This window comes from Scomber scombrus, chromosome 8, assembly GCF_963691925.1.
Source record: "Scomber scombrus chromosome 8, fScoSco1.1, whole genome shotgun sequence".
Taxonomy (NCBI): Eukaryota; Metazoa; Chordata; class Actinopteri; order Scombriformes; family Scombridae; genus Scomber; species Scomber scombrus.
This window is the reverse complement of record NC_084977.1, coordinates 14,447,955-14,475,799: the sequence shown is the minus strand read 5'-3', so window position 1 is coordinate 14,475,799 and position 27,845 is coordinate 14,447,955. Positions and strand designations below refer to the sequence as shown.

At 40.0% G+C, this 27,845-nt stretch overlaps 1 protein-coding gene across 2 annotated transcripts; it reads left to right on the top strand.

Moving 5' to 3' along the window:
- Positions 1-864: 864 nt before the first annotated feature.
- Positions 865-27,313, top strand: ap3d1 (adaptor related protein complex 3 subunit delta 1). Of its 2 annotated transcripts, XM_062424781.1 has the most exons (33): positions 865-1,154; positions 4,935-5,030; positions 6,541-6,621; positions 6,804-6,884; positions 7,025-7,132; positions 7,266-7,395; positions 8,107-8,246; positions 9,132-9,205; positions 9,327-9,376; positions 9,637-9,686; positions 10,086-10,134; positions 11,546-11,691; positions 12,142-12,290; positions 12,410-12,640; positions 12,736-12,967; positions 13,120-13,265; positions 13,554-13,695; positions 13,989-14,060; positions 14,283-14,358; positions 14,545-14,744; positions 15,046-15,119; positions 17,122-17,290; positions 17,543-17,686; positions 18,115-18,168; positions 20,096-20,209; positions 20,503-20,664; positions 21,030-21,077; positions 22,099-22,288; positions 22,458-22,546; positions 23,077-23,162; positions 23,671-23,792; positions 24,073-24,152; positions 24,294-27,313. In XM_062424781.1, exons 1-33 carry the CDS (start codon positions 1,059-1,061, stop codon positions 24,387-24,389), a joined length of 3,777 nt encoding a protein of 1,258 aa, XP_062280765.1. In that variant the 5' UTR covers positions 865-1,058; the 3' UTR covers positions 24,390-27,313. The 2 variants fall into 2 exon arrangements, with proteins under 2 accessions (XP_062280765.1, XP_062280766.1); XM_062424782.1 differs by lacking the exon at positions 18,115-18,168.
- The last annotated feature ends 532 nt before the right edge of the window (positions 27,314-27,845 follow it).

The window sequence follows — 27,845 nt, the reverse complement described above, 5'->3', positions numbered from 1 at the left end:
GAAAATTTTAAAGAAGTTGCATGCCATTTTATGATTAATTAAAGGGTAACTTCACAATTTTTCAAGTCTGTCTTAAAACATCAGTCAGGTGCCCATATGAACATGAAACATGTCTTCCTTTCTGTAATCATTCTTCCTGTTCACTGGCCATTAAAAGTTCCTCTTCATATGTGCTTTCAATGTAAAGTGACAGATGCCAAAATCCAGTGTGTCCACAGTTAAAAAGATGCATTTAAAAATGTATCCGAAGCCTATATGATGATTCAGCAGCCTGGGTTAGTCTTATCAAGTTTATTTCTGCCACATTTACATTCGGTTTTTAGCATCAACTTCCCTCTTTGTGTTACCTCGGACAGTGTTTCCCTGTTGAACTTCGGTGGAAGTACAGTAACAAAAAGAGGGACTTTGACACTAAAAAGATTGACTCATTCGGACAGCTTAATCTTCATATAAGCTTCAAATAAACGTTTAGATACATTTTTGCATAGAAGGGACCTTGTGGAATTTGCCCCCCATCACTTAAAATATACATGCATTAATCTTCTAATGGCCAATATGAACTGGGGGAATGATTACAGCAAGAAAAATGTGTATCAATGTTTATTTGGATACCTGACTGTTGTCTTGAGACATTACTTGGAAAAACAAAATGTGAACCCGTCCTTTAAAACACATAATTAAGGTCAGAAATGTCTGTCTACTTTCAAATGGGCACTGTCATAAAAGTGAACTGCTGAGATCGGGGGGACTAGGCCTTTAATTCATTCTGCTCCCCACATGAGAATCTCGCATAATACCCAAGTAGTCAGCTGACTTTAGACGCCATTTTGTCAGCCATTTCGTCCACTGATCCATTGCCAGAGTCTCTGCACAGCACAGGACGCCCCAGTCTGGCCCTCAGCTTCAGCTGCCCGGGCTCGGTAAACAGCTGCAGACCTTGCACACACGGTACCCGGGTGGATGAGAGACAGTCTAGCGGGTCGTTCGGCACCCACTAGACCTCCGCACGGCGCTTAGCCCCTCAGGAAGAGAAGAAGCGGTACAAGTCACACACAGACATGGCTTTGAAGATTGTCAAAGGGAGCATCGATCGGATGTTCGATAAAAACCTCCAGGATTTAGTACGTGGCATTAGGAATCACAAGGAAGATGAGGTAAAACGACCACAAAGCGACCCACATTTTTAAATTCACATTCATTGATGTTTTTTAAGTCATATCGCCGTCTCCGTTATCGGTGACTAGCTAGCTATCGTTAGGTAAATTAACGAGATAGGCTGACCAGCTAACGTATAATTAAGCTAAACAGTATTTTTTTTTTCATAAGCTACAACAGCCTACTTAATGTTTATATTACATTTGCTAAGTAAATAGTGAGTGTGTGTGAGTATGTGGTAACGTTAGCTGACTGTCAAATGTTGAAACAAGGAACTTTAATGTTGTGTTACTGGCAGCTAACGTGGCTAACTTGACAGCCAGTATAGAGGAAGCAGCTCGCCAGATAATCACAATTCAGCAGGCGATTAGTCCCGCTGCAAAACGGTGATCATAACAGATTGTACCGCTAATGTGAACACCTTTTTACCATAAGGCACCTACTGCTAACTTTATCTAATATTGGCTTTTAGAGTGTGTGTTAGCTTATATGAGGTTTTTGCCACAGTCTCCCGTGTTGGTTGCTTAGGTTAATAGCCAGAGGTCTTTAATCCGCTAGTGATTTTTTTTCCTCTTCTCCATTTGAGTTGAGGATATCAGAGGCACTTAAGCATTGAATGGACAATGTGGTCATCTGAAGATATAACGTTAGACAAGAACAAAGTGTGAAAGAGGCCTTTTTTAAAGCTAAATCTGCTTCACATTGAACTTGCATAAGCAGAGATGACCACCCAAAATGGCATATTTTACAAACATGTACATTTATTAAACATTTTCTGGTACAGGATATAAATCCTCTACACCAGACTCCAACTCAAAACAAACAAACCATACAGCAAAACAATTAGGGCTGCAACTAACAATTATTTTCATTATTGATTCATTGGGCGATTATTTTCTTGATTAATCAATTAGTTGTTTGCCCCACTAAATGTAAGAAAATGGTGAAAAATTCCTCCTCAAATGTCTTGTTTGGTCCACAACTCAAGGATTTTCAGTCTACTGTCATAGAGGACTAAATAAACTAGGAAATATTCACATTTAAGAGCCTGAAATAACACATTTTGTTGGATTTTGTCTTTAAAAATGACTCAAAATGAATATTTGGTCATCAACATGGTTGGCAAGTAATCAATTAATCACTGAAGCTCTAAACACAATACTACAATACATTTGTTTGAAATAACAATAATTTCACAGATGAACACAAATCAGCTTTAAAATTGTATAAAATATTCTGTTTTGACCAGAATTCATCCAATCTGTTTTAAAAAGAGTAAATTGAAGGAGCACAACATCATCTTGAAGATCATTAAATGCTTTATTAGCACTAAGTGTGAAAAAGATTCTCAGATAAACACTGTAGTGGGAATAATTTTCAGGAATTCCCTCTTAATTCATACTTCTTATTCCAAAAGTTGATGTTAAAGTTTTGAAATGAGCCAACAGGCCAGCAGCTCCATTTGAACATCCCATTGGTGATTGAAGGTGATGTCATCATTGTCACAGATCAACTCAGCTTCAGACCTGAGTGGGAGCAGAGTGGGACGGGCCATTAGAGGGCACTGTTCGGGACAGCCCTGTTTCCATCTCTCATATTAACCCGCCGTTAATATGAGCTATGAGTTGGCTGTGTCTAACCTTGTTCTTACTGTGAAACTGGTATGTCGGGTAGTAGATAGATAGGTTGGGATCATACTCAGCCTATCTTACAGGATCTCTGGATAGTTGTTGCACGGAGCAGTCATGCTGTGCACACCTGTCTCGAGCTGTAGGTCAAGTGTGAAATTCAGAGGTGGTGTGTCTAACCTGTGAGCTGCTTTTGGATGTGATTTCTCTGTCAATGTGGCATATTTGTCTCATTGGGGAATCAGTTTAAAAGCAGGAGCTAAACCAGCAAGTCTAATCAGCTGTATACACAATTTGTTTTGATGTTATGTCTGTATTTGTGCCTATTCTTTTTTTGGATATGAAACATGCACATGTAGCGTGGTTAGGGTTTTTCTAGGCCATCAATGGGTGATCTCTTGATTCAGCCTATGTATGGCCTAAGCTTTTCGCTGGTGGTAACCCAACCTGGCCAGCCTAGATAAGGTGGTGGTTACCCAGCCAACAGTGGACAGTTTGCTGAAATATTAATACACTGTGTGTGTGTGTGTGTGTGTGTGTGTGTGTGTGTGTGTGTGTGTGTGTGTGTGTGTGTGTGTGTGTGTGTGTGTGTGTGTGTGTGTGTGTGTTGACTTTTTCCTGGCCAGCCCATAGTTTTTCATACACTCTTATTTGTTTTTCATGTGTGTGCTGAGTCTTTGCACGGTTCATTCATTCACTCTCCCTCCCACGCCTTTAGAACAGCAGACATATTGGGGGAAAAAAGGTGTGAGGATGTCCTAAGTGTTATTCAAGGAGATTGCTAGTAAGAATTTAAAAAAAAGCCTGTTTGTAATATAAATGTATAAAAGATAAAGTTTAGCTTCTCCTTTGCTCAGAAGGCTATAGGCCTTTCACTATATCTTCATTTCAATCTAAGTTGGTGGCTTAAAGATATTTGCTATTTGGCCCTGTGACAACTATTTCAGTCATTTCAATTGGTTCTGAATTGGTCGTTTAAGTAGAGTGTGATGGGAAGCACAATGTGTGTCTGGTGATAGTGTGTTGAATCCCGGCCCTGCTAGCCACAGTTTCTCCAGGAGCAACAGCAGAGCTCAGTCGTCCGCCCCCCTCTACCTCCTCCTGTCACTGTGCTGTCTCATGACCGCACACACATGACCAGCACACTCTCACACAGAGAGAGTCATATGTGTATGTGTTTGTTGTGCAAGGTTGCTCCTCCCAACAATGCTTGAATGATTGCTCTATCTAGCGGTCTAGCTGAGCTTGAGCTCTGTTTATTGAATGAAATATACATTGTGTTGTCACTATTTCTGGAAATCTTGTGTTTTACAGCAGGCATCATGAGAGCAGCTTTTTTTTTTTCACTCATTCATTCAGGCCTCTTTGTGAAGCTCCTCATTTGTTAGAACGCTTTAGTGGATGGGAGAGTTGTTAAGTCACTCATTACCTTAAGGCCTACATGAAACAACCTGTGGCCTGTAGCTGTAATTAGAGTTACACAGTTTAATGTTTGGCTCATGAGCTCGTTTAATTTTTTTTTTTTTTTTTGCTCTGTAAGCAGTGTGCAGTTTGTTCCCGGGCCTGAGCTGTTTGAACTACTGTGGTGTGTTTAAGCCTGATCCAGCCATCGCACTGCACTTGATGAAAATCCCATAGGCAATGTGTGTCAGTAATGTCTGTTTTTTTGGTCCACAGGCCAAAGCCATGCCATTATTCATCTGCCATTGGGAGTACAGCTTCAAACTGATGTTTCTATAGCAGCCAGACCGGCACAACTGCATAGTAGATTGTGAAGCAAGTCATGATTCGATGTCTTCAGGCTCCACATAATTCTGGACTTCAATACCAATATTGTGACCTGTTCTTAAAAGCCTCAATGCCCTCCCTGAGTCCATAGTGGAAGAAATTTGGCTGATACCGTAGGCAATAAGAGATTAAGATGGTGTGACGCGATGACCGAACGTTTAAGACTTGAGACTTGCATGACATTACTTGAGAGTGCACTAAGGACTTGCAAAACCATCACAGGTGTTGTTAGATAGCAACAACAGACAGACCAGGATTTTCCATCTTGTTTCCACTGCTTGGTAGCAGCCTCCCGTTTTGGGTATCACTCCACCTAATCTGATCTTGTGTCTGTTGTTTGCCCTCTCCTTTGTCTGCCCTCAGGCCAAGTACATCTCCACATGCATCGATGAGATCAAACAGGAGCTCAAACAGGATAACATCGCTGTCAAAGCCAACGCTGTGTGCAAGCTCACCTACGTAAGAAACCTCAGCATCCTCCACCGATCCACTGACTCCCTCTGTCCATCACATCTTCTCAGTACATAGGAACTGATATATGATCATATACATGCATAAAACACACAGGCCAGAAACTGCTTTAGTGCACAACTTACTAAAAATGGAATTAGAGTGTCTTCATTCCTGTTGTACAAGCAGGATAATACATTTTCAAGTATTCAAAATTAACAAAGAAAGAAACTAACCAATTACAACAGATAAACAATATAATTATGTAATTTTAGATTTGGCCCTGAAAGGGAAAATACATATAAATTCATAAGCGCAATTCATTGCCCTTAAAGAAAAGATTTAGCCAGCAAGGAACAGGCATTCAATTTAGTGATTTCTAATACACTTAAACAGCTCTGTTACCTGTAAGTGTGGCACATTGTGTTTACATTCATACACTGGAAAATGATGGCCGACTGTGATAAATGTAGAAGGGGGAAAAACACACAGACCTCAGTCTTTGTACATTATGTTTCTATTTACTCAGCATAATATTCAATCAAAGCACATTTTTTTTAGCTCAAGCCTTCATCAGGAGCAAATAAAACTCACCATTGAATAGGGCCCGATGATTCCTGTGAGGTGGAAGCACGGACAGAATCGCAGAATGTGATCAGAAAAAATGTAATCAAATGTAAAATGTGGAATATGCCAAAATGTGTTTTACTCAGCACCTAGGCCCAATGAACAGAAAAAAACTAAGCTGAGAGACCTCATTTTGGTGTCATTTATGGGCATAAAGCTGCCGCTTCTGTGCTGTGTCTGTGTGTCACTGAGGCGACGACTCAGGCCCCCCACCCACACACACACACACACACACACACACAGCCGTGTCGAAGAGACCCTCTAAGATGGCGAAGTCATCCAAGAAGCTGAGGAATTCGGCACTAACAGCTAAATTTAGGGCAGAGCAATATCCAAATAACTACTGTGAGTCAGGAGAACAACTATTCTGTAAGTTTTGCCAACATATGAATATGAAGTTCAGATGTGAAGCATTTTTAAAAAAAAAAAGAAAAAAGTATGGACTGTTTTCTTTTATAACTGTGTTGAAGCACTTTCTTTAAATTAAAACATAGTGTAATGTTATGTTAAATCAAATTCATTGATATTCATGTAATTTTGAATAGTTTTCTTATTGTTGAACATTTAAAAAAAAATTACAATGGATTTTTCATATGGCCATTTAGAAACCACTTTGTACATTTTTTACAAAAATTGTGGTCATTACTCGGCCAAAAAGCCAGCAGCCAGCTGCTATTAAGAGGCTATAATTTCTGTTCAAATGAAAGCACTCTTTCTATTTATAATCAGGGTCTACATTTAGGTTTAGATGGCCTTTTGCGATTGGTGTCTGTGCTCGATTCGAAAGCTCAAATCATTTAGCCTCTCTGCACACCACAGGGACACCTTAGAGCCCCCCTCACTCCTCCTTTTATTCACACACTTCTCTTTTTCTGTCTCTTTCATGTTACAGCTTCAGATGCTGGGCTATGATGTCAGCTGGGCCGCTTTCAACATTGTTGAAGTCATGAGCTCCTCCAAGTTCACATACAAGGTATAATGATGCATCCTTGGAAATGCAGATCTCAAAACACTGCATTAGTTATATAAAACTTGATCATATTCTGGATCACTTTGTTAAGATTGTGGTGTATGCCTGAAATGTGTAGTATACTATTACACAAATAAAATGCAGCACAATATTGTAATTCTCTCTTGTTGCTGTTGTTTTTACAGAGGATTGGCTACCTGGCTGCCTCGCAGTGCTTTCATGAGAGCACTGATGTCATCATGCTGACAACTAATCAGATCAGAAAGGTCAGTAATTTTCTTCTGTGAACTCTGTGTCTAAATATCTCTGACTGCCCCCTCTATCTCTGCCCCCTCCCCCCTGACTCATGGACTGTTGTTTTTTTGTTTTTTGTTTTTTGTTTTTTTTTGTAAATCTCTTCTCTCAGGATCTCAGCAGTCCCAACCAGTATGACACAGGTGTTGCCCTCACTGGCCTCTCTTGTTTTGTGACCCCCGACCTGGCTCGGGACCTGGCTAATGACATCATGACACTGGTGAGTCATGGAGAATATGTCAACAGGGATTCATCCTCTTTGGTTTTTACTACAGCACCACGCTGTCACATGCCTTTTTTTTCAACAGTTTGAACACAAGTCTCGCTCTGTCTTTGCCGTTTTCCCACCCTAGATGTCCCACACTAAACCATACATCAGAAAAAAAGCTGTGTTGATCATGTACAAGGTGTTTCTGAAGTACCCAGAGTCCCTGCGCCCTGCTTTCCCCAGGCTCAAGGAGAAACTGGAGGACCCAGACCCAGGTATCAGGAAAGACACCACATTCATTTCAAGTTTTTACCATTGTGAATGAAGAGAAGGGTGTTTGCTAGTTTTTCTGGGAGTCTTTGCTATGCCTCTTGATTTGGGTCGGATGCGCTTTTTCTCCTCAGAGGTAGCTAAATCGTAGACTATGCTGGCACTCCTGGGGATAGCATCGTCTGTCACCTGAACCCCGTGAATTATTAAGCGACTAAGAATATGAGATTAAGGAAACTCATTTGTAAGCCTGTCTGGGAATGTTCAGCAGCTAAATAAAAAAAAAATAAAAAAACATCTCACAGGACATTTGTCTGGCTTCATGGCATGTAACAAGGACCATGCCTGTGGTGTTGCACTTATTTACTTTATGTCAGGGAGCCAATATTCACTGGCCTGACATTGAACGGGGGGTGAAAAATAATATTTCAGCTGTGATATTAGGTGAAAACAAATTTACTCTTTAGTATTAAAAAAAAAAGTAAGCGCTGCACATAATTGAGGAAATACTTTTTATATTCATTAAGAAAAAATTGCATCTAATGAAATTACTGTGATATTTGTTATACTGCTGTTTTATCGTGCATCATTGTTTTATAGTAATTGCAATGTTTGGAGTTCATTTTTGTTTAAATAATACAGTATACAATAACAATAATAATCATAATAATGATGCATGATGTTTGTTCCTGTCTAATGTGTTTTCTCCTCTTAAGGCGTCCAGTCAGCTGCAGTAAATGTTATCTGTGAGTTGGCCCGGAGGAATCCCAAGAACTACCTGTCTCTGGCTCCACTCTTCTTCAAACTAATGACGTCCTCTACTAATAATTGGGTTCTCATTAAGATCATCAAGCTGGTAGGTCCACTGGTCACAGTCAGCTGCGTTTGAGGCAGCATTGAGACTGACTCCCCCTGTATGAAAAAATGTAGCTGTCTCATTTATTTGAATGAGATGAGTTCGGTCGACGCAGAATTGGAAACATCGGTGCAGTGTTTTGGCATCTGACAAGCCTTCAAACTCTCTCTGTTCTGTTGCTCAAACCAGCCTTCCTGGATCATGTTTCATGTCTCACCGGTACCTGAAACAGCACAGAGCCCTCAGTACTAAGCTCTGCACTGTGTGGGGGATTGAGCCTTCTGTTATGCTGCACCACGATCGTGGAAAAGCTTTCCTAACCATCTATGAGAAGCACAGACACCATACTCTTTGAAATAGCCTTAACTTAAAAACCTTTTTATTAAGGAAGGCTATTTCATCTTAACTCGTTATTTTCTTTATGCTATATGTTACATGTTTTTAATGTTTTAGTACTTTGAAATTCACTATATACATTTATAATAAATCATTATCATTATTATCATTCTGAGCAACTCAGCCCCATGCGTTGGTGAGTGCTTGTTAAGAGTTGCTGAATGGATGTATAAATATTACAACCTTTGGCTTTGTTTGACACTCCTGCAGTATTGCACCAATCATACAATGAATCCTCATGAAAGAGGAATTGATACTAGCACAGTTGACCAAAATGCAATGAAGTCAGGTTGGATTGCATAGTAGACTCTTTTTAAGTCACTTCTCTTACTGTTTTTATTTAAGTAAATAACACGCTTTCACACAATATGTTGAGCATCTTTAGTGATGTTAAAATATAGACTAGTGCCCACAGTTACATCATTTTAGAAAAGGGCAGCTTTGCAGACTTCATACTGCATGTTTCATGGTACTCTTTGTATTTTACAGTTTGGGGCTCTCACACCTCTGGAGCCACGGTTGGGGAAGAAGTTGATTGAACCTCTGACAAACCTGATTCACAGGTTAGATGAAATCTTTTACAGGCTTTTTCACAGATGGTAAAGCAGTCTGATTTGATGAATATATCAATAATAATCATTCTGTCTCTCTGTTTCTTACCTACCTGTCCTTTTTCTCTCACAGTACCTCTGCCATGTCTTTGCTGTATGAATGTGTCAACACTGTAATTGCAGGTCAGTACTGGTGGTATTTTAGTGTCATTCAGTTCTAGTATCACTTATCTCTTGGTATAGTATCACTTAATTAAAAAAATTATTATTATTATTATTCAGTCATATTAACAAGCAGCTTTTGCATATACAACTTGCTCAATTAACTTGCAAATTGTCTTGAAATTTTACTTTTTGGGAATTCTAGTGATATTTTTATAATTAGTGTCTCCTAAATATTAGGTCACATTCAGATCTAATTGCTTCTTTGTCCTGTTTTGTAGTGTTGATTTCCTTGTCTTCTGGGATGCCGAACCACAGTGCTAGTATCCAGGTAAGCCTCTGAGGTCCAACTCCTCTCATCAGCAACTTCATGTGTGTGTTAGATGTTGATTATAACCCTTTCCACTTCATTTGTACCACAATGCATGCTTTCACCAATTTCTTTCTGTTCACAAGTCTGCCTGTCTGTCTTTAACATATTTTAAGTATACAACTGTCAGACTGACAGGCTAGAAAAACTCATATAGCTATTCTCTTTGTGACTTTCAGTTAATTCATGAAAAATACGTTTTTCTCCATTTCTCATTTTTGTTTGTCACTCTTATGTTCTTTGAAGTGTGCCCATATGACGAGCCTGAAACTGGTGTGGAAAGGTTTACAGCGATCATAACGGCTCTTCCCTTCTCCCCTCCCTGCTCTCTCTCTCTCTCTGTCTCTCTCTTTCCCTCAGCTCTGTGTGCAGAAACTGCGAATCCTGATAGAAGACTCGGACCAGAACTGTGAGCCCTCTGTCAATGCCTGCAGTGTGTCATTTTCTCATTGTCTGCGTGTTTTTCACTATGGAAAAGTCCACCCTTTTAGATTTACGTAGATCCCCTTACTCTGGATAACTCGAACTTACTTTCCCAAAGAGAAGACTTAAACTAGGTTTTTTTTCCTGGATTGGCACTCCAGTCTGAAAGGGGTTAAAGCTGCTAGTTTGCTACCATCAAGCACAGGACTTGTGTGCTCCCTGGCACATTGGCAAGTTTTTTTTAAGCAGTGCCAGTTGGAGCTGAGATTACTTAATTCAGCCATTCGAGTTATCTGGACGTCCCCATATATAGATAGTTGTGTGTGTTTGTGTGTGTAGAGTAGGATAGAGTAGACTGTGAACCTGTGGTTTAAGGTTTTGTTTATCCTTTCACATCCTCTCTTGTTGGCTGTTACAGCCTGTACACTTTCTAATATGATGAGTAAAGTAGGTGAAATTAAACACCTTCGCTGAATTAAAAAAATTATGTCATAAGCATTTTTCTATTAGCAGGAATCACCCCAGAAAAGAAAAGAAATTGAAGACAGCCGTGTTGTAAACTATCTTTGAAATGTTTTCTTAGTTCTTCTTACATTTCATTGTGCAAAGTGTTCCACAACATTTGACTGAACTGCTCCTGTCACTTTTTCCACAGTAGCAATAGATTTAGAAGTGGTGGCTTTCACCGTCTCCTGCAGCAGCCCTTGAGATCGCTGGTCATTTCTGCAGTGTATTCAATGCAGCTTTAACTTCACCCCAAGGTCACTACCACATACATACACACACTTTTATTGATCCAGGAACCTGAGAGGCATTTGTCTCTGCCAGGTCAGATGATCGACAGAAGGCTGTGATTCAGCAGATATCTGAATTTTGGTGAGCGGGTAGGAAAAGCTGCTAGCGAAACGACGGAGGATAACGCAAAACAAAAACTACTATGTCCTGTGTGTGTGTTGTCCCGTGTGTACGTGTTTGTGTGTCCTCACCATTGTTCTGTTTTGTTTTGTGTTCCTTTCCTTTGTAACATTAAGTTTGTATCATTTATATATAATTTTTTATATTATTAAATGGATAGTAATTTGTTCCTAATGTATTTATACATATTTTTTATGTTATGCATACCAGCTAGAGTGACTAAATAATCAGCAATTTTTATATATATATATATATATATATAATAAATTAGTATGATTGATGTCTTAAAAAAGTACTACAATCACAATCAAGTAAGTAGATTCTTCACTATAAGTATGAGTACCATTTGTTGTTAATGCGGACAGTAACGTCAGGAGGTAGAAGTAAATATAAGCTTAATTTGATAGGGTACGGAGGGATAACAGTTCATCTATTTCAATTAAGTACACTGAGGACGTGTGTGTGCGTTTCTATTTATGTAGTGAAATACCTGGGCCTGCTGGCCATGTCAAAGATCCTGAAGACCCACCCCAAGTCAGTGCAGAGTCATAAGGACCTCATCCTCCAGTGTCTGGATGACAAGGATGAGTCCATCCGCCTGAGAGCTTTGGACCTACTTTATGGCATGGTATGGAAAAAAGTTTTTTTCTTTTTACATATCAATTCGTTTTGTTACATTGGTAATTTTCATTTCTTTCTTAAGCTTACTCACATTTTTAATGCCAGATCATGAGGTTTCAGAAAACATGGATGAAAAACTCTATTTAGTTACTGATAAATGCCAGAGTTCACCTGCTGCTTGGGTGTTTTACTGCATAAGGCTTGATTTGGGCAGTAGTTTACAGCAGGTGTGTCAGGCAATATCACAGTTTCTGACCAAAATGGCTTGTAAAATAGGCAAAGTAAGCAGATTGTTTTGCCACTATACCAGTGTATAATTTTTAATAATGCTAAATTATGTGATACAAACTAAATTGTGCTGTAAGATATAACATAGTCAACTGGGCTCTCTGAATTTTAATGCTATAGTGAGGCAATCTGACTTTGCCCCAGAGAAAAAAGATTGTTTTCTCCTCAGGTATCAAAGAAGAACTTGATGGAGATTGTTAAGAAGCTGATGCTGCATGTAGACAAAGCAGAAGGAACCACCTACAGAGATGAGCTGCTCACCAAGATCATTGACATCTGCAGCCAAAGCAACTACCAGTACATCACCAATTTTGAATGGTCAGTTTTACTCCATAACAGGCAGCAGTATCTGTAGTATCACTCCAAGTTTTGTTGACATAGTTTTCCACTCCTGTGACATACCATCCAATGGCATCTGTCCCACGTGTGCTTGACAGGTACATTAGTATCCTGGTGGAGCTGACCCGATTGGAGGGCACGAGGCACGGCCACCTCATTGCTTCTCAGATGCTGGATGTTGCTATCCGGGTCAAAGCCATACGGATCTTTGCAGTTGCCCAGATGGCCACTCTGCTGGACAACGCCCACCTGTTGACTGGAAACATGCAGCGAAACGGCATCTGTGAGGTGTTATACGCTGCAGCCTGGATCTGCGGAGAGTTCTCAGAGTATGTACATATCTCTTGGGTTGGTTCTCATACAGATGTGCGCAAAAGAGGGCAGTTAAACCAGGAATAATGAAAATTCTTCCTCCTCCTCTTAGACACTTGGAGAATCCACTGCAGACGCTGGAAGCTATGCTGCGGCCAAAAGTGGCCACCCTACCGGGTCACATCCAGGCAGTGTACGTGCAGAATGCAGCCAAGCTGTTTGCCACTGTACTGAAGAGCCAGGAGGGGAACACAGACAGCACAACCGCACAGGAAACCAGCCAGCTGATGATAGACAGGCTGCCACTGTTTGTCCAGAGCGCAAACCTGGAGGTGCAGGAGAGGGTAAGATAGAGGAGGAACCATGTGTTTGAAAAATGTGTTTTCTTTAATAGAGATGTTGAGCTTTGGTGCTGCACACCTCACAGAGTTACACACTGAATACAACTCTGACAAATCGACATATATGTCGTCATCATCTTCTGTCATGTCTTCAGGCGTCTTGCATCCTGCAGTTGGTCAAATACATCCAGAAACTGCAGCAGAAGGACGTAGAAGTAGCAGAGGAAGTCAGTGCGCTGTTTGCTGGAGAACTTAACCCTGTAGCCCCCAAGGCACAGAAGAAAGTGCCTGTTCCTGAAGGGTGAGTTAGAAGCTGAGAACTTGGATTCAACTTAATGGTCATTTTGCAGGCAGTTGTTTGCAGTGCTGTAGAATAGAGCTAACTAGAATTACAATTATATATGTTGAATTTCTTTTATATTTCATATATTTTTAATATTTGTAAAATATGTTTGTAATATTAAGTCTATCATAATTTATATAAATTTGATATACAAAAGTTTAGAAACCCCTCTGTTTATACCACAGTACAATTCATCTCTGTTTCTGAGGCTTGATCACTGATGTGTAACTGAGTTTGTTTGTGTAGTCTGGACTTGGATGCATGGATCAACGAGCCTCCATCTGAGAGTGAGTCTGAGGATGAACAGCCCAAGGCTATTTTTACCAAGGAGGAGCCCAAACACTCCCGCCCCCGTCACACAGAGGTGGATGAGAAGGAGCTGGCGAGGGTATGCTGGTCGATGATCGTAGTATTGCTGAATTGAATCAATTAAAGTTCTTTTTAGTTGTTTTTCTGCTAATAATTTATGTTTAATTGTATCTTCCAGTGTATTCATATAGAAAAACATTCAATCACCCAAGACATAAGACCTAAGACATTCATATTAAATGCAAAAATTAGACATAGATGTGATAAAGCATATGCTATTGAACAATGTTGCTGCTGTGATGTTGCTTATGCTGTAACTGAGGTAGACTGTGCCCTCATTGATTAAATCATGCTGTTTTTTCCTTCTCCCAGAGGAGAGAAGCCAGAAAGCAAGAGCAAGCAAACAACCCATTCTACATCAAGGCCTCCCCATCCTCTCAGAAGGTGAGCTTAATTACCACTAATCATTAGGCTGTTTTATCACAGTACAGAGTACATCTCCTCCTCATTCAGTCTGTTTTAAAACCTGAATTGTTTAAAAAGTATGAGCCTATAAGTAAAACATCATCTCTGATGAATGTAGTTATGCTCTTGTATGAGGTGCATATATCACTGTTGTCTGTTCAGTGTGAGTTTGTGTTTTAAATGAGTGTCTGCTCTGTGTAGGTGTACCAGGAAGCCCCTGGAGTGGAGCACATCCCAGTTGTGCAGATTGACCTCAGTGTGCCTCTCAAAGTCCCAGGTGGGACACACTGTTCTAACACGACAACAAAACACTCATGACTCTTAAATGACACAAAATAGAAATGGCTTACTTTTACTCCTGTCTCACCAGAAGCAATGGTGATTATATGAATATACGGTCATGATTCAGAGCCAACTTCCTAATTAATGCTATTTTTGTTCTTTCTCTTTATTGGTTCTTCAGGTCTGCCTATGTCTGACCAGTATGTGAAACTGGAAGAGGAGCGTCGTCAGAAAGAGAGAGCAGAGAAGAAGAAGAAGGAGAAGAAGAAGAGGAAAGAAAAGCGTAGTGGACGAGGGAAGAAACATGATTCTGGTCCGGAGAGTGAGGAGGACATCACTCCTGCGCACATGGTTGACATTGTTACAGAGGAGATGCCAGAGGTATTCTCACAATAAGAACACTTGATTTAATAGGTTTTGAACATGAAAAAACAAGAACATGACAGATTTGAATGTATTGACATCATGACTCATTGTAACAACACATTACTGATTTCAGTTCATTACACTGTCTCAGAATTAAATGCCACAGTTGATACTTTGTTGATTGGTTTCTCATCTCAGTCTGGAAGTCAATATCTCAACAGATCTCTTCACAAGTTTTGTTTTGTGTCAAGATTATAGATTTATTCATAAAGTTTCTGAATTCTCTTTTATTGATTCCACCTTCTTGTTGCTGCAGAATGCCTTACCCAGTGATGATGATGACAAAGACCCCAATGACCCTCACAAAGCACTGGACATCGATCTGGACAAGTGAGTCCAACAAACTCAATTGTAGCACATAATATAAAATGTAGAAACTCATCATTTAGATACTTGACTGAGCTAATCAACCATTTGTTGAACCTTTGATTTATCAGCCCAAGAGTTGTAGCTGAGAAGCCTTGATGTTTAAGCTTGTATCATTTCTTTCAATTTGGATCTTTTCTCAGCCTGAATAATCGAGCATTTTTTCCTGTTTGGCGTATCTTGAGCTTCCCGACCACAGCATCACAGCTGAAGTGATTTGGTCCTTTCCTTCCTCTTACCCTCTCTCATGGCGTTCTGCTTTCTGCTTCCTCTTTTCTATGCATACACACACCCATTACTGCCTCTTTGTGTGGGCAGCTTGCTGGAAGCAGCTGGACGCAGGTGAGTAGCACCACAGCCACGGGACCTGGGTTCCGACTGTACATGGATTGGCTTCTTGTTTCTCTCTTTCTCTCCAGTTAGATGTCTTGCTCCTCCTACTAACATAGCTGTGCATTCTTTCCTCATTTGAAGTTTCAGTAGCTGCATTCTCATTTTGCTCTTCTTTACTTCTAGTTTTATATATTTATTCAATTGCAGCCTTAACCTAGTATATCCAGTATACATTTTTCACACCCTGCTTCTTTTTTTTTACCTTCAAGCTTGACAATATCAGCAACATAGTACGATCACTGTTGTATGACTTCTCTGACCTTCCAGTAACGAAGGCTAGACAGAAAAGTCATCTGAAGTGAAGTCTCTTTGATAAGAAAAAACATGGTTTTATAAAGATCATTTTAACTGGTTGCTGCTGATGTTCTCAGGACTTCATCTTTCACCACCTGTCCTCCTGGAATAGGCTTCTAAAGCAATTTTGGTACTTTTTATTTTTTATTTCCAAAGTGCTTTTAAGAAATCTATCCCAGGGGTTAGGTCCTGTAATCCTTTTTGCTCCCAGTTCCCAGATCCTCTTCAGTAGAGCTCGGTAGATTTGCCATGCCTCCAGATTCTCACTAGCTGTTTTTAAAACAGCTAGTGAGCTGTTTTAAACAAACAAACAAACAAATAAAAAAATCATCCATCTATGGTCAGTTTCAGGAACTGTTAAAATCCTTAACCAAAGCCTTTCACTTAAGACCTAACACAGATGTCTGCAGTTGAAGTGGTAATTAATCCAGCTCAGCATTTATGGCAAAAGTCTGGAGGAAATAAGACTGTCTGTACCAGACAATACAATATATACTGTATGCTATGGCTGTCTTTCAATTAAAACTTCCCTCAGTAGTAATGACTCGCGTTTTTAATACTGTTCAATAAGTTCAACAGTGTTCAGGTTCAAACAGAGATACGTTTTGACTGGTGACCGCTGCAGGTATGCCTTTACTTTTGTTCTGAATACTTCCTGCTGGTCATGAAGTGAATAATTAATACATCAAAAGTATTTCTACTAAGGCACGTTTTGAACTTAAGTCCTACTTTAGAAAGGCAAATGCATAATTAAACTACAACTACACAAAATAACAAGTAAGACTGGTTATATCTTTAAAGTTAAAAATAAAACAAAGAATCCATCTAGAAAACAAACTAATATTATGGTGGCATACAGCTGGGTTATTACATAGAATAGCCAGCAGGGGGCTGCAGTGCATGGGGTTATTACTTAAAAGGGCCATGCTTTGGGAAAATAAACTTCACAGCTCTTATCGGTTCAATATGGAGGAATTTATTACTGTAGTTTCTAGCTGTCTGGGAATGTCGAATGCTCCAAGCTCTGCCAGAGGAACGGCTTAACTAAACGCTTTGAATGAGACATGGCTTCCGCCCAGTGCAGAATATGTGCTTGGATATGGTGGATTGCTGCACCTCACAGCCCTTGTTCGCCTTTTTCTAACAGATTGTTGCTGACTAAAAACATTAAAAGAAGCTGGAAAATAGTTTCCAGATGACAGCACTTACTGCTGATGGATCATAATCACCTCATAGATCGTCATCTAAAATGTTCATCTGTGTACTTTTGTTTGTCCAGGCCCCTCGCAGACAGCGAGAAGCTACCCGTCAGGGCACACCGTGCAGCTGAGGCTGCGAAAAGCCCAGCAGAAGATGGAGATGCAGAGATTGGTACTTCACAGGAGCCCAAGAAGAAGAGCAGCAAAGAAAAGAGGGAGAAGAAGAAGGATAAAGACAGGGATAGGAAGGTGAGGTTAAATGCCTTTTTTATACTACAAGGATTAATCCTCTTCCTTCTCAGAAACCAAATTCACCTAATTCTGTCTAGCTGATGTGACTGCCTCTTAAAACCAGTAAATCAGATTTGTGGAGCTGCTTGAGCAGGGAGAGAACAACAAGGAGCTGTCAACCACTGTGATACGATGACTCACTGTTTCTCAACCTTAACTGACGCAGAGCTGAATTGATTCTCCTGTTTTTTGGGGATTTTTTTCTCACAGAAAAGTAAAGAGGAGAAGAAGAAGAAAAAACACAAACATGAGGAAAGGGGGGAGGATCTTCTCGGGGGTCCAGCAGATGAGCCTGTAGTCCAATCAGAAGAAACCAGTGAGGTGGCAGCACCACCCACTTCCACCAGTGCTGAGGTATGTCCTAACAAAAGGGTGGAGCAAAGCTGTTTCCTACCTAGCAACAGAGATTGTAGCCTAGATTTAGTTTGACCCTGAGATTTGATAAAACTAGAGTCTAAATCTAAAATTCACGATTAAAAAATAGGTTAAGAATATCATTCTGTCTACTAATAAGGTCACATGCCAACAGATATCTTTGATCATTTTCATTGACTCAGCACTTCCATTGCTTCTTCCCAGCCGATCTTTCAGTCAGCTTTAGTGATCAAGTATCAGTTTCCTCGGAGCTGACTGCGTAGTCTCTTGCCAAATACTTGATTTATTCATGAAATAGAGCAGCGTATTCTCTGTATCCATTTTCATGAATAGTAGTAAGATACAGAACCTGTTTGGCCCTCACCCTCTCACCTCCTCGCACTCCTCTCCCTCCCTTCCTTTTCTAGGTTTCGGATCTGGATTTCTGGCTCTCAAATGCTCCAGTGCCCTCTAACACCCAGGTTGAGTCGCACCCCTCTCTCTCTCCCTCTTCCCCTCATCTCTTCATTCCTCTTTATTAACTTCATGTTTTTATTGATTTACTCACACATTCTCCCTCTGTTGTCTCTCAATATGGATCTTTTTTTGCTCTCCTTTTTTTTTGCTCTCCTTTTCCACACCTCACCTTTTTGACACAGCTTCCTCTCTTTCACAGGTCACACAGCACTTTCCTCTCATTCTCCAGCCTTCCTCTGTTTTCTAGCATGTGTGTGTGTATTGTGTGTACACACTGTGTTTATCTGTCTCACAATGCCAGTGGTTCTCTACCTCAGCTTTTGTTTTGCTCGCTGGGTGTCATGTCTTGAAGTGACAGTGACAGTGGATGTTGTTGTTCTTGTTATGTTGGTGTTGACAAGTGAGTGGAGGTCACCTGAACTTCCACTGGAATCTGGCCTGGAGTCAATTCCTTTTGTTCCTGTCGCCACCGCCTCACCACATGTTATCCGACTGCTTCCTTCACAGTCACATGTTGGTTTATTCTTGTCTTTGTTTCAGTTTGATCTTTGTAGTGTCACAACAGTACACTAAGAAACAAAAAACACCTTTTATAAAAATGATAAGAAGTAGGGTTGAGTTAAAGGTACCCTGTGGACTTTCTGCTAACTAGATATGCTAGTGTTTTTGTAAGTGTGTTCCCACTGTGTACACATGGGTGTTGAAATACCTAGTCCTGCCACAGATTTAATGCTATGTAGCTGATTGACAATTGCTGACAGTAACACACAAATTTTTAGTGCACCAACAAAAGCAGTGAAGAGGAAGACTGCTAGTAAACATAAGAGATGGTGAGAAACACTAAATGTAAGCATACCTTTTAGGTTGCCTTCACCTTATGATTCACAAAATTACCTTAATGCAATAATTTCAATTTTTTAAAATATTTTTTCTGAAAAAATGGGCCATTTTGAATAAAACCCACTTCCTTGATTGTTCGAGAGTGCGATACATTAACCACCTTTAACATGTAATTTATAGTTTGTATACTTAGGCAACATATAGTGCAGACTGAGTGGTGAGATTTAAAGGTGTTGGTAGGCAAGCTGATTCCCAATGTATCCAGTGATTTATGCTAAACTAACTGGATGCTTCACCTTCAGATACAACAGACAGACATATGAAAGTGATATTAATCATCTCATCTAGTCAGTGCGAGACAGTGAATAAGCACATTTTCTGACATGTCGAACTGTTCCTTTTAACCATGCATCATATCTAAAAATCAAAAGCTGTTAGCACGGACATTGTTTTACATCCCTCATACCTCACCATCTGTAGATACTGGGTGTGTTTATTGAAACCAGGTCTGTCTGGGCATCTTAACTTTGGTTTTGAAGAATTCTGTTTTTAATCATAAGAGCTCTCCTGACCCAGAAACATGTCTCAACATGTCTTTGTTGAAGAGTTTTTATATTGCCTCAACATGTCCTTGTGGAAGAGTTGTTGTCACACAATCATAACGGATCAGAAATTGATTTATAGAGAGTTTACTATAGCATATAGGTAGGCTGTCACTAAGATCCTGTAAATCAAGCTTTTCTGTTTGTGAGCAGCATGTCAAGTGTGGCTAGTTGGTTCAGTCAATTCAGCACAAAGACCAAAACGAAGCACAGAAACATACAGACAAAATAAGTTGTGGATTTGCTCATTTGGCTGGCTGGTTGTCTCACATGTTACACTTTTGGTTTCGGAAATTAGATTTTTGTATTTGATGTGACAGAGCTCAGTAGTTTGCGAGCTGATCAATTCCTTCTTTTTTTATGAATGACTGAATGAACTCACTAACTCCACTTACCTCTATTGACACAGAAGTGACAAACACTACTATATGTGTTGCATGATGTGGTAGCTCTCTGTTAATGCCTTTTATGTGTTTGTGTGTGTGAACAGGAAGTAGCAACAGTAGCAGCAGAAGCAGAACCAGCCCCTGTGCCCGAGGCCGCTTCTGGCGCGGCGCCAGACTCTGAGCCTGACGAACCCAAAGACACTGAGATGGAGGAGATTGTGAGTCATCGCTGATAATGTGATAATTGCGTAGAAATTTTGTCTGCGGTGCGAGAGATTCTGTGTCACAGTGATCTGAGAGGATGTGGTAACTCTTAATCTCACAAGTTTGTGGAAATGACGTACCAGCGACCTGCCAGTGCTGATGTGGTCTCTGGAGGAATATTTGTACTAGTTTTCATGTTTCATGAATTTGCATTAATACCAGCCTCCCTGTGATGATCTCAGATTTTCAGATTTAATTACGTTAGAATTTCTAATTCATTATTTCTTGTTGATTTTTCAATGATAAGAAGTCCTCCAAACACAAGAAGAAGAAGCAGAAAAAGGAGAAGGAAGAGAAGGAGAAGAAAAAGAAGAAAAAGCATCATCATCATCATCATCATCATCACCACAGCGACGGTGGAGAAGGGTCGGTGCAGAATGGCACCGTGGAGGAGGAAGAACCTCTGCCGGTAAGTGTTTGACATCAGCCTTTGAACAGGGACTGTCTTAGCTGCATCTAACATCTTCATAACAGGGCCAATTTTGTTTTGGTTTCTAAAGTAGAAAGTAATACCGTTCTGTTCTTTCTTGATTTAATGGTGCTGTTGTCACTGACCTCAAAGCCACATATAAACTTGATGCTACATGTATGCAGTTTAATTTATCAGCATTCTGATCTGGGCCTTCATGACTCCTCTGTTTAAACCCACTGACTGCTGCAGACACACACACTACATTGCTTGTATCAGATAGGTAGAACCAGCTCTAGTTGCCCTTTTAGCATACTGAGTGACAGAGAATGCCTGATCTGACCTGAGCTCCTCTCTCCTTTCAGCCCATGTCCAATTACTGCCTGCTGGCTGAGAACTCCTACATCAAGATGGTGAGTTATGGCAGTCGACATACTGCTGAAGGAGGGACACTTATCCAGGGCTGCTTTTTTGGGGCTTGTTGGCCTCTAATAAAATTTAATTCACCAATTAAATTTCTGATCTTAACATCTGTACTTCTCTATGAAGGTTAGGGTTAGGGTTAGATAACATGGCACGGTTGCTCAACTACATGAATGTATTGAGCAGTATCATACGTTCTTTGTCTAGCTGTAAGGTAGATAAAGATATGTAGAAATGTAGATACTTATCTGCTTACTAGATCACAACATGCACATTTGTCTCTCATATCTGATCATCTGGTTGACCACATGTGATTTTTGGCCTTCAGCCATCCTGTTGTGGTTGTGTTGCTCTTTTTCACTACATACTCATATCTCAGCTATACAATTGGTGAGTAAAATCATCTAACCGATAAAATCAAGGTTGTAATAAACTGGAGTTTTCCTGTAACACATAGCAAACTCTCTGTGGTTTCTCTAGGATGGAGAATATGAAAATCATCATGCTAATTTTAATGTTTAGTTTGCTTAAATTTATCTGCAAGTCATTTATGAGACCTCTTAAAATTACAATTAAACATAGTATGCAGATTTTTTGTTTCTCTTTCTCTTTAAAGATGATGGAAGATACTGATGAGGTACTGGTTAAAGTTCTGTCACAGAACGTCTTTTAAACTTTCTCCTAGATGTGTTTCTCTGTGTTCTTGTTGCTCTCCACTGAAATGCCTCGGAGGCCAACTGTTAAAGGAAATGTTATTTTTCTGTAGCACCGCAGTGCTACATCATTTTCTAAGAATTCTGTCCTTGTGATTTTCTCCTTGTGCTCTGACTGGTTTCTTGGAAACAGTCTTGTGTGGTTTGGTGTTGGGAAGATAAGTTGGATTTGCTGTGTTTATGCTAATTTTTTTAAATGCACGGAGAGAGGTTGAGACAGCTTGAGCAATTATCCTATGTATAAATAAACTTCCTTTTTAAAAATTTAAAATAATTATTTTTTCCCCCCTGCTCTAAGGTTTATGACATCCAGGGAAACCTGCAAGATGGCAGTCAGGTTGTGGTGTCTGTTATATTTGAAAACAAGTGTGACAGCTTCCTTAAATCCATGGAGTTCAACGTCCTGGACTCTCTCAACTCCAAGCTGCAGAGGCCAGACGGAGCAGATCCACATGATGGCCTCGCCGTTCCTTTTCAACTTCCACCTGGTCAGTCATTATCCAGCATGCAGCTGTTTAATTTAGGATTTCATTTCCAAATCGTAATGCAGTACTTGAATTTTTACTGACTAACATCAGGTTATTGCTAACTTTCAAATTGGAAGGTTTTTTTGAGCCTGATGACTTAATCATCATCATCATCTCGCTTGTGTTGCAGGGGTGTCCAATGAAGCACGTTTTGTGTTCACCGTGCAGAGCATTGTAATGCCACAGAAACTGAAGGGAACCCTCACCTTCATTGTCAAGGTTGGTATGAAAACACAGTCAGACACCAGTTAAGGCAACAGCATACAACTAATAAAACAAAAATGAGTGTCTTTGCTAGAATAATGCCAAAAATAGCAGGAAAGCAAAAGGAATTGGTTTCTTTTGGGTTATTGATTATTATATTTAAAACCAAACATAGCTGCCATAATGTTTTGCTCAACTTTTTACAGTTGTTGGCTTAGTTGTGTAAATGTGTAACTGTTCCCATGATCAGCCATGAATTAAGTCATATAATGGTATTAAGCGTGTTGGACAAAGTCAGAATCAAGCTCATTGATGAACTTTTTTTTTGTTGATTCCTCATCCTGCCTACACTACAGCCAGTTTTTGGGATAGCAGAGTGTCACAGTGGAGATAAATTGTGGACATGAACAAAACAAACATCTGAATGCAACAACTAATGCTTTTCCCACATCTCTCTATAGGTCGGCAGGCCTAGAGAGAATCCATTTCAGTGCCACGTTACGGTTATTGATAATATCCATATATTTTGTGTTGTGATCCTACAGAATGATGACTCCTCAACTCATGAAAAACTGGACTTCAAACTGCACTTTACCTGCACCTCCTACCTAATCACTACCCCATGCTACAGGTGGGTGTATTAGGTCTCCATCTGAATCTCCTCGCACAGCACATTAATCATTACACCCCACAATTCTTAACAGAAAAGAAAATGAAAGTCATTCCAATCAATAGTGTTTTTTTTTCATCCAGACCATTAATGTGCTCAGCAAATTTCACAGCAGTCTGTATATGAGATTTTGTAGGTAAAGCAGATGACAATTTTGCCTAAGCATGATGCTAGAGAAAAGATTGTAGTTCTCATAACAGTAATGGATCATCAGCCTGCTCCCCAGAGGATGATCCATTCCTGATCCATTTCTGTAATTTTCCATTTAGTGATTTTCAGGACTATCGTCCCATTAGATTTTTATATTTCCTTTGTAAATACTGGTTTGATGTTGGCAGTGCAGGAAAAGTGAGTGGATCATTAAAAATCTTAAGGGGACCATGAATATCTGCAGTAAATGTAATAAAATTCCAACTATTTGTTATTCTTGTGTTATTATTAAAATACGTTTTTTGTGGGTTTTGGACAGTGACGCGTTTGCTAAGCTGCTGGAGTCTGGAGACCTGAAGTGCAGCTCTGTTAGACTGGAGGGTGTCAACATGCCCTTTCACCACCTACTGGCCAGGATCTGCTTCCATCACCACTTTTCTGGTATACAAACACATGGCTGTACACTACATGTCTCAAATGCTGTCACCTACGCAGGCTGTTCCACATACAGAACAATACACTACATTAATGACCAGTCATTTATACATTTTCTGTGATAGTGAGTTTAACTGGCAGGGTGTGACTGCACTGATCTAGTAAGCACCACCCATGTGGTAAACCGTGTAGTTTACAAGAAGAGCTAAGAATAATCAGAGTAATAATGTGTTGTCTGTTCTGCCTTCATCACGCTGTTTTTTTTTTGTTGGTCTTTTTGTATCAGTTGTCGAGAGAATCGACTCCTGTGCCTCCATGTACAGCCGGTCTATCCAGGGTCACCACGTCTGTCTGCTGGTCAAAACTGTGAGTGAACCAATGACATTCTTCACTTATCCTCTGTTCACCAGTGGATTGAGACATGTATAACCAAATATCTAATGATGCACCAGTTGACTTTCAGATTGTAAGTTTGACGTTCTCTTTCTCCTCCCCTCTTCCTCTCAGTCTGGACAGACAGTGTCAATTGACGCTAAATGTGACGAGCCGACGATGCTTGGGAATGTGCTGGACGAGATCAAGCAGACCTTCTCTCAGTGCTGATTGTGTCCAACAGCCCCAGGGTGCCCCCGACCCCTCCACGCCACCCCCCTCCCTTGCTGAAACACAACATAATCATGTTATGAAACACTGCGGCTGGCACTTCCAGTATCGCCCTATTTATTAGTCCTGAGATTCGCAAGATTTCTTTTCCCTTACCTTCTATTTCAATGTCCTCTGTTGTTCCTCTGCACTCTGAGCTCTGTGGTCACTCCCTGACAGTATATGTTGTTTTACAGACTCACTTTGTATTTGCTACGTCTTCTCTGCAATGCACTTTCATTTTTACTCAATGGTTTTCCAAAAACCCCAACAGCCACCCCACTTCTGACTCTGTACTGAGCTCCTGTTTCTGGATGCTCTGCATCTCCTCTGCTCTTTCCTGTGTATCGTTCTGCCCTCCACTTGTAGGCAATTCAGTCTGTGACAGTCATGTAATGTAATGTTGACAACTGGACTTTTGCTGTTGATGGTTGAATTGTGTTTTTCATATTTTGAAGGGGTTTTTTGTCCTTGGTTTGTTTTTGTTTGTTGTTCTTTTGTCTCATTTTTTTCTTTTTCTTTTTTTTGGCTAAAGCCTCTCTGCGCCTTTTTCTTCCCCCCTTTTTTTCCACTCACTAAACATCGGTGTGCGTGCTGCTCTTCTGTGTAGAAATGGAAACCATGTGACTGGCTCGTTTTAAGACTGGTCCTAGCTGGAAAGATGGGGACTCAGCCCTGCTCACCCTCCACTGACCTGGTGCCTGGAGAAGACCAGACAGTGGGGGACTCCTGTAAGAATAGTGCAGAGATGAAACCAAAGCTACATATAAGGCATGGGTCTTTAACTAGTATGAGAGCTGGTGCCCTACTTGCCTTTTGGCAAGGCTCAGAGTAAATCTGTTAGTGTTAGTCGAACAGAATCCTTGTGTGGCACCAGAGGTGATTTGTGCAGTAGGTCAGTGGTTTTGCTCTGTGCCTTGCAGTCTGATCTATTACAGCTCTTCACAAGTCTCACAGAGCCCCACCCCCCTCCCCAATATATCTGCTCCTAAACCCAACTGTGCTAAACTGCAGTTTGACAGCTATTTGCTACGATCACTCCCTCCCAGAATAAAACAAGAAATGGAAGATGGGAGAGTGTAAAAATAATTGAAAGATACTCTGGCACCAGAGTGTACAGTGTAATGTGAGATTTCTGTTTCACCCTGCTGTCAGGACATTGACACCTTTCTCAGCCTCCTGAAACTGACAGATGGGGAAAATAGTTGTATAGAAGATATTATATTGTTGTAAGTACAGAGAAGGATGCTATTATTCATGTGAAGTCGCTATGCTGCTGATGGCCCACATTTTTTGTCAGTGATAAAATAATCTGGTATGAAGAGAGTTGCCCATGTTACATCGCTTTCCTGCCTCTTTCTTTAAAAAAAGTCTAACTATGATTGGCTAAAGGATGATAGTTACACCTTCAACCTGCCTCCATTTTTTTTAAACCCAGCTGGTTTGCATATCAGGTTGCTCTCCCTGTAAAGAGAGACTGTTTAGTGGTCAGTGGTTTTACGTTCTCTTTCAATCAGTATTAGGCGATGTGGCTTCCACTGTAAGGAAGCATCTACTCTGTAAACAGCAAAATGCAGCTTTGTCTCTCTTCATGTGAAATCATGTGAAACCTTTTTTGCGCCTGTGCCACTTGGACGTTTGCACCACAGTAGCCACACCTGGCTGACACTCAGCCAGCGTGTACGCAGATAAACCCCAGTGTTTCTTCTCATCTCAGAAACTGCCTTGCCACTTTTTTTGTGCATTGACATACTACAATGAACATGACTGGTCATTTTTAAAGAAATGACCTCCTCTTTAGAAGTTTCTCAGACGTATTTGATGTTTTAGTTTGTCATTCATGTCTCATGTCACTATCCGGTCCAGCACGACTTAACCTTGTAGTAGCAAGCTAAAAACTGACTCGGTAGCGTCTCTGTTCATATATACTGTAAGGCCCCCTTCACATCTGTGTGCTATTGTAGATAACACCTATGATAATGATGTCTGTGGCCTGAAGGTCAGGTCAGCCATTCCATGAGGTCGGCCTCTCCAGTAGTAGAGTCTGAATACAGAGGTGATCAGCTGTATTTCAGGAATGTCAATAGAAAATAAGTATGTATGTATTCCCTATTCATGAAAATGACTGATATCAGTGAAACTGCAAAACAACTCCCCTAATCATACATTGTCCTAGTTCTGATCATTTTTCTTGTGCATAATATTTGATTAAAATTTGTATATTGCATGATTAGGAATGTACACTTTTTTATTTACCTTTTTTTCTGTTCCATGGACATGCTCACAAACAAAAACTTGTCATTCCAATTTGTCCTTTTTCTTTCTAGTTTTTCTTTTTTTTCTTTTTTTTTTAAAATGAAGTTTACTTGACCATTCTCTGTTTTTGATGGTATTGTGTTTTTATCTAGTCTAAGTTTGGACGATTTAAAAAAGGTGATATCGTTGAATGTTTTTAAATTATTAAACACAGGGGAAGGAAGGGGGTTCTGTTTGGTTTCATGACTTGAGGGCCGGGGGTTCAAACATTAAGTTTGAGTAGAACAGGTCACGTGAAGCAGTGTACTGAGAGGCAACCCACTCTGTCTTAATTCTCTATTGGTTCAGTTGTAGTGAATTATTTTACCGAGTTTGGCTTGTGACATTGAAATATACTCTCATATGGCTCTGATTATTTTTTTTTGAAGGTCCTGTCTTTATTTCTCCATACTCAATTCTCCAGCTGTAAAATGTAATATGTTCTTAAGGGGACAACATAAATTATCTTCATTCCCTTTAAAGAAACTCCACCCGAAATTAAAAATAAAGACTGTAAGAAGCTGTTGTAGTCTTTTGTGTGTGTTACAGTGAACCAATAAACACCCACATAAAACAAAATGTTGAATATATTTTCAGAGTATGAGTGATTATGTAGCAGAGGTGTGTTCAAGAAGCACTGGGACATTTGATATAAATAGCATGAGATTGCTTTAAACTTCAATTCCCAGAAAACCTTGCGTGACAGCAGAAGTAATCGAGACATTTTTTTACTGATTGACAGTAAGCAGCTGAGTTGAGTAAAGTTTAACTGATAAAGCCACTTGTTTTGGTTTTATTATTTTATTTACAAGTAGTTTGGGGCGCAAATGTGACACGGCCGATCTAATTTTATACATGATACTAACATACCCGAAAAAAACAGAGAGGGAAAAAGAGGCTAGCCATGGTTAGCAACACTGTCAAGCTAACGGATAAAAACCCAAGCTTCCTTTGTAAGACTTACAAAATAAACCCCCACTATCTAGCGCATATTATTCAGAGTGTATACGTTCCGACAATTTAGATAAAATACACAGCAAATATTTAACATTATATATCAGAAATATGTTACGTTTTGGTGTAATTTTGATATAATTCCAAATAAAATGGACTATAAAAAAT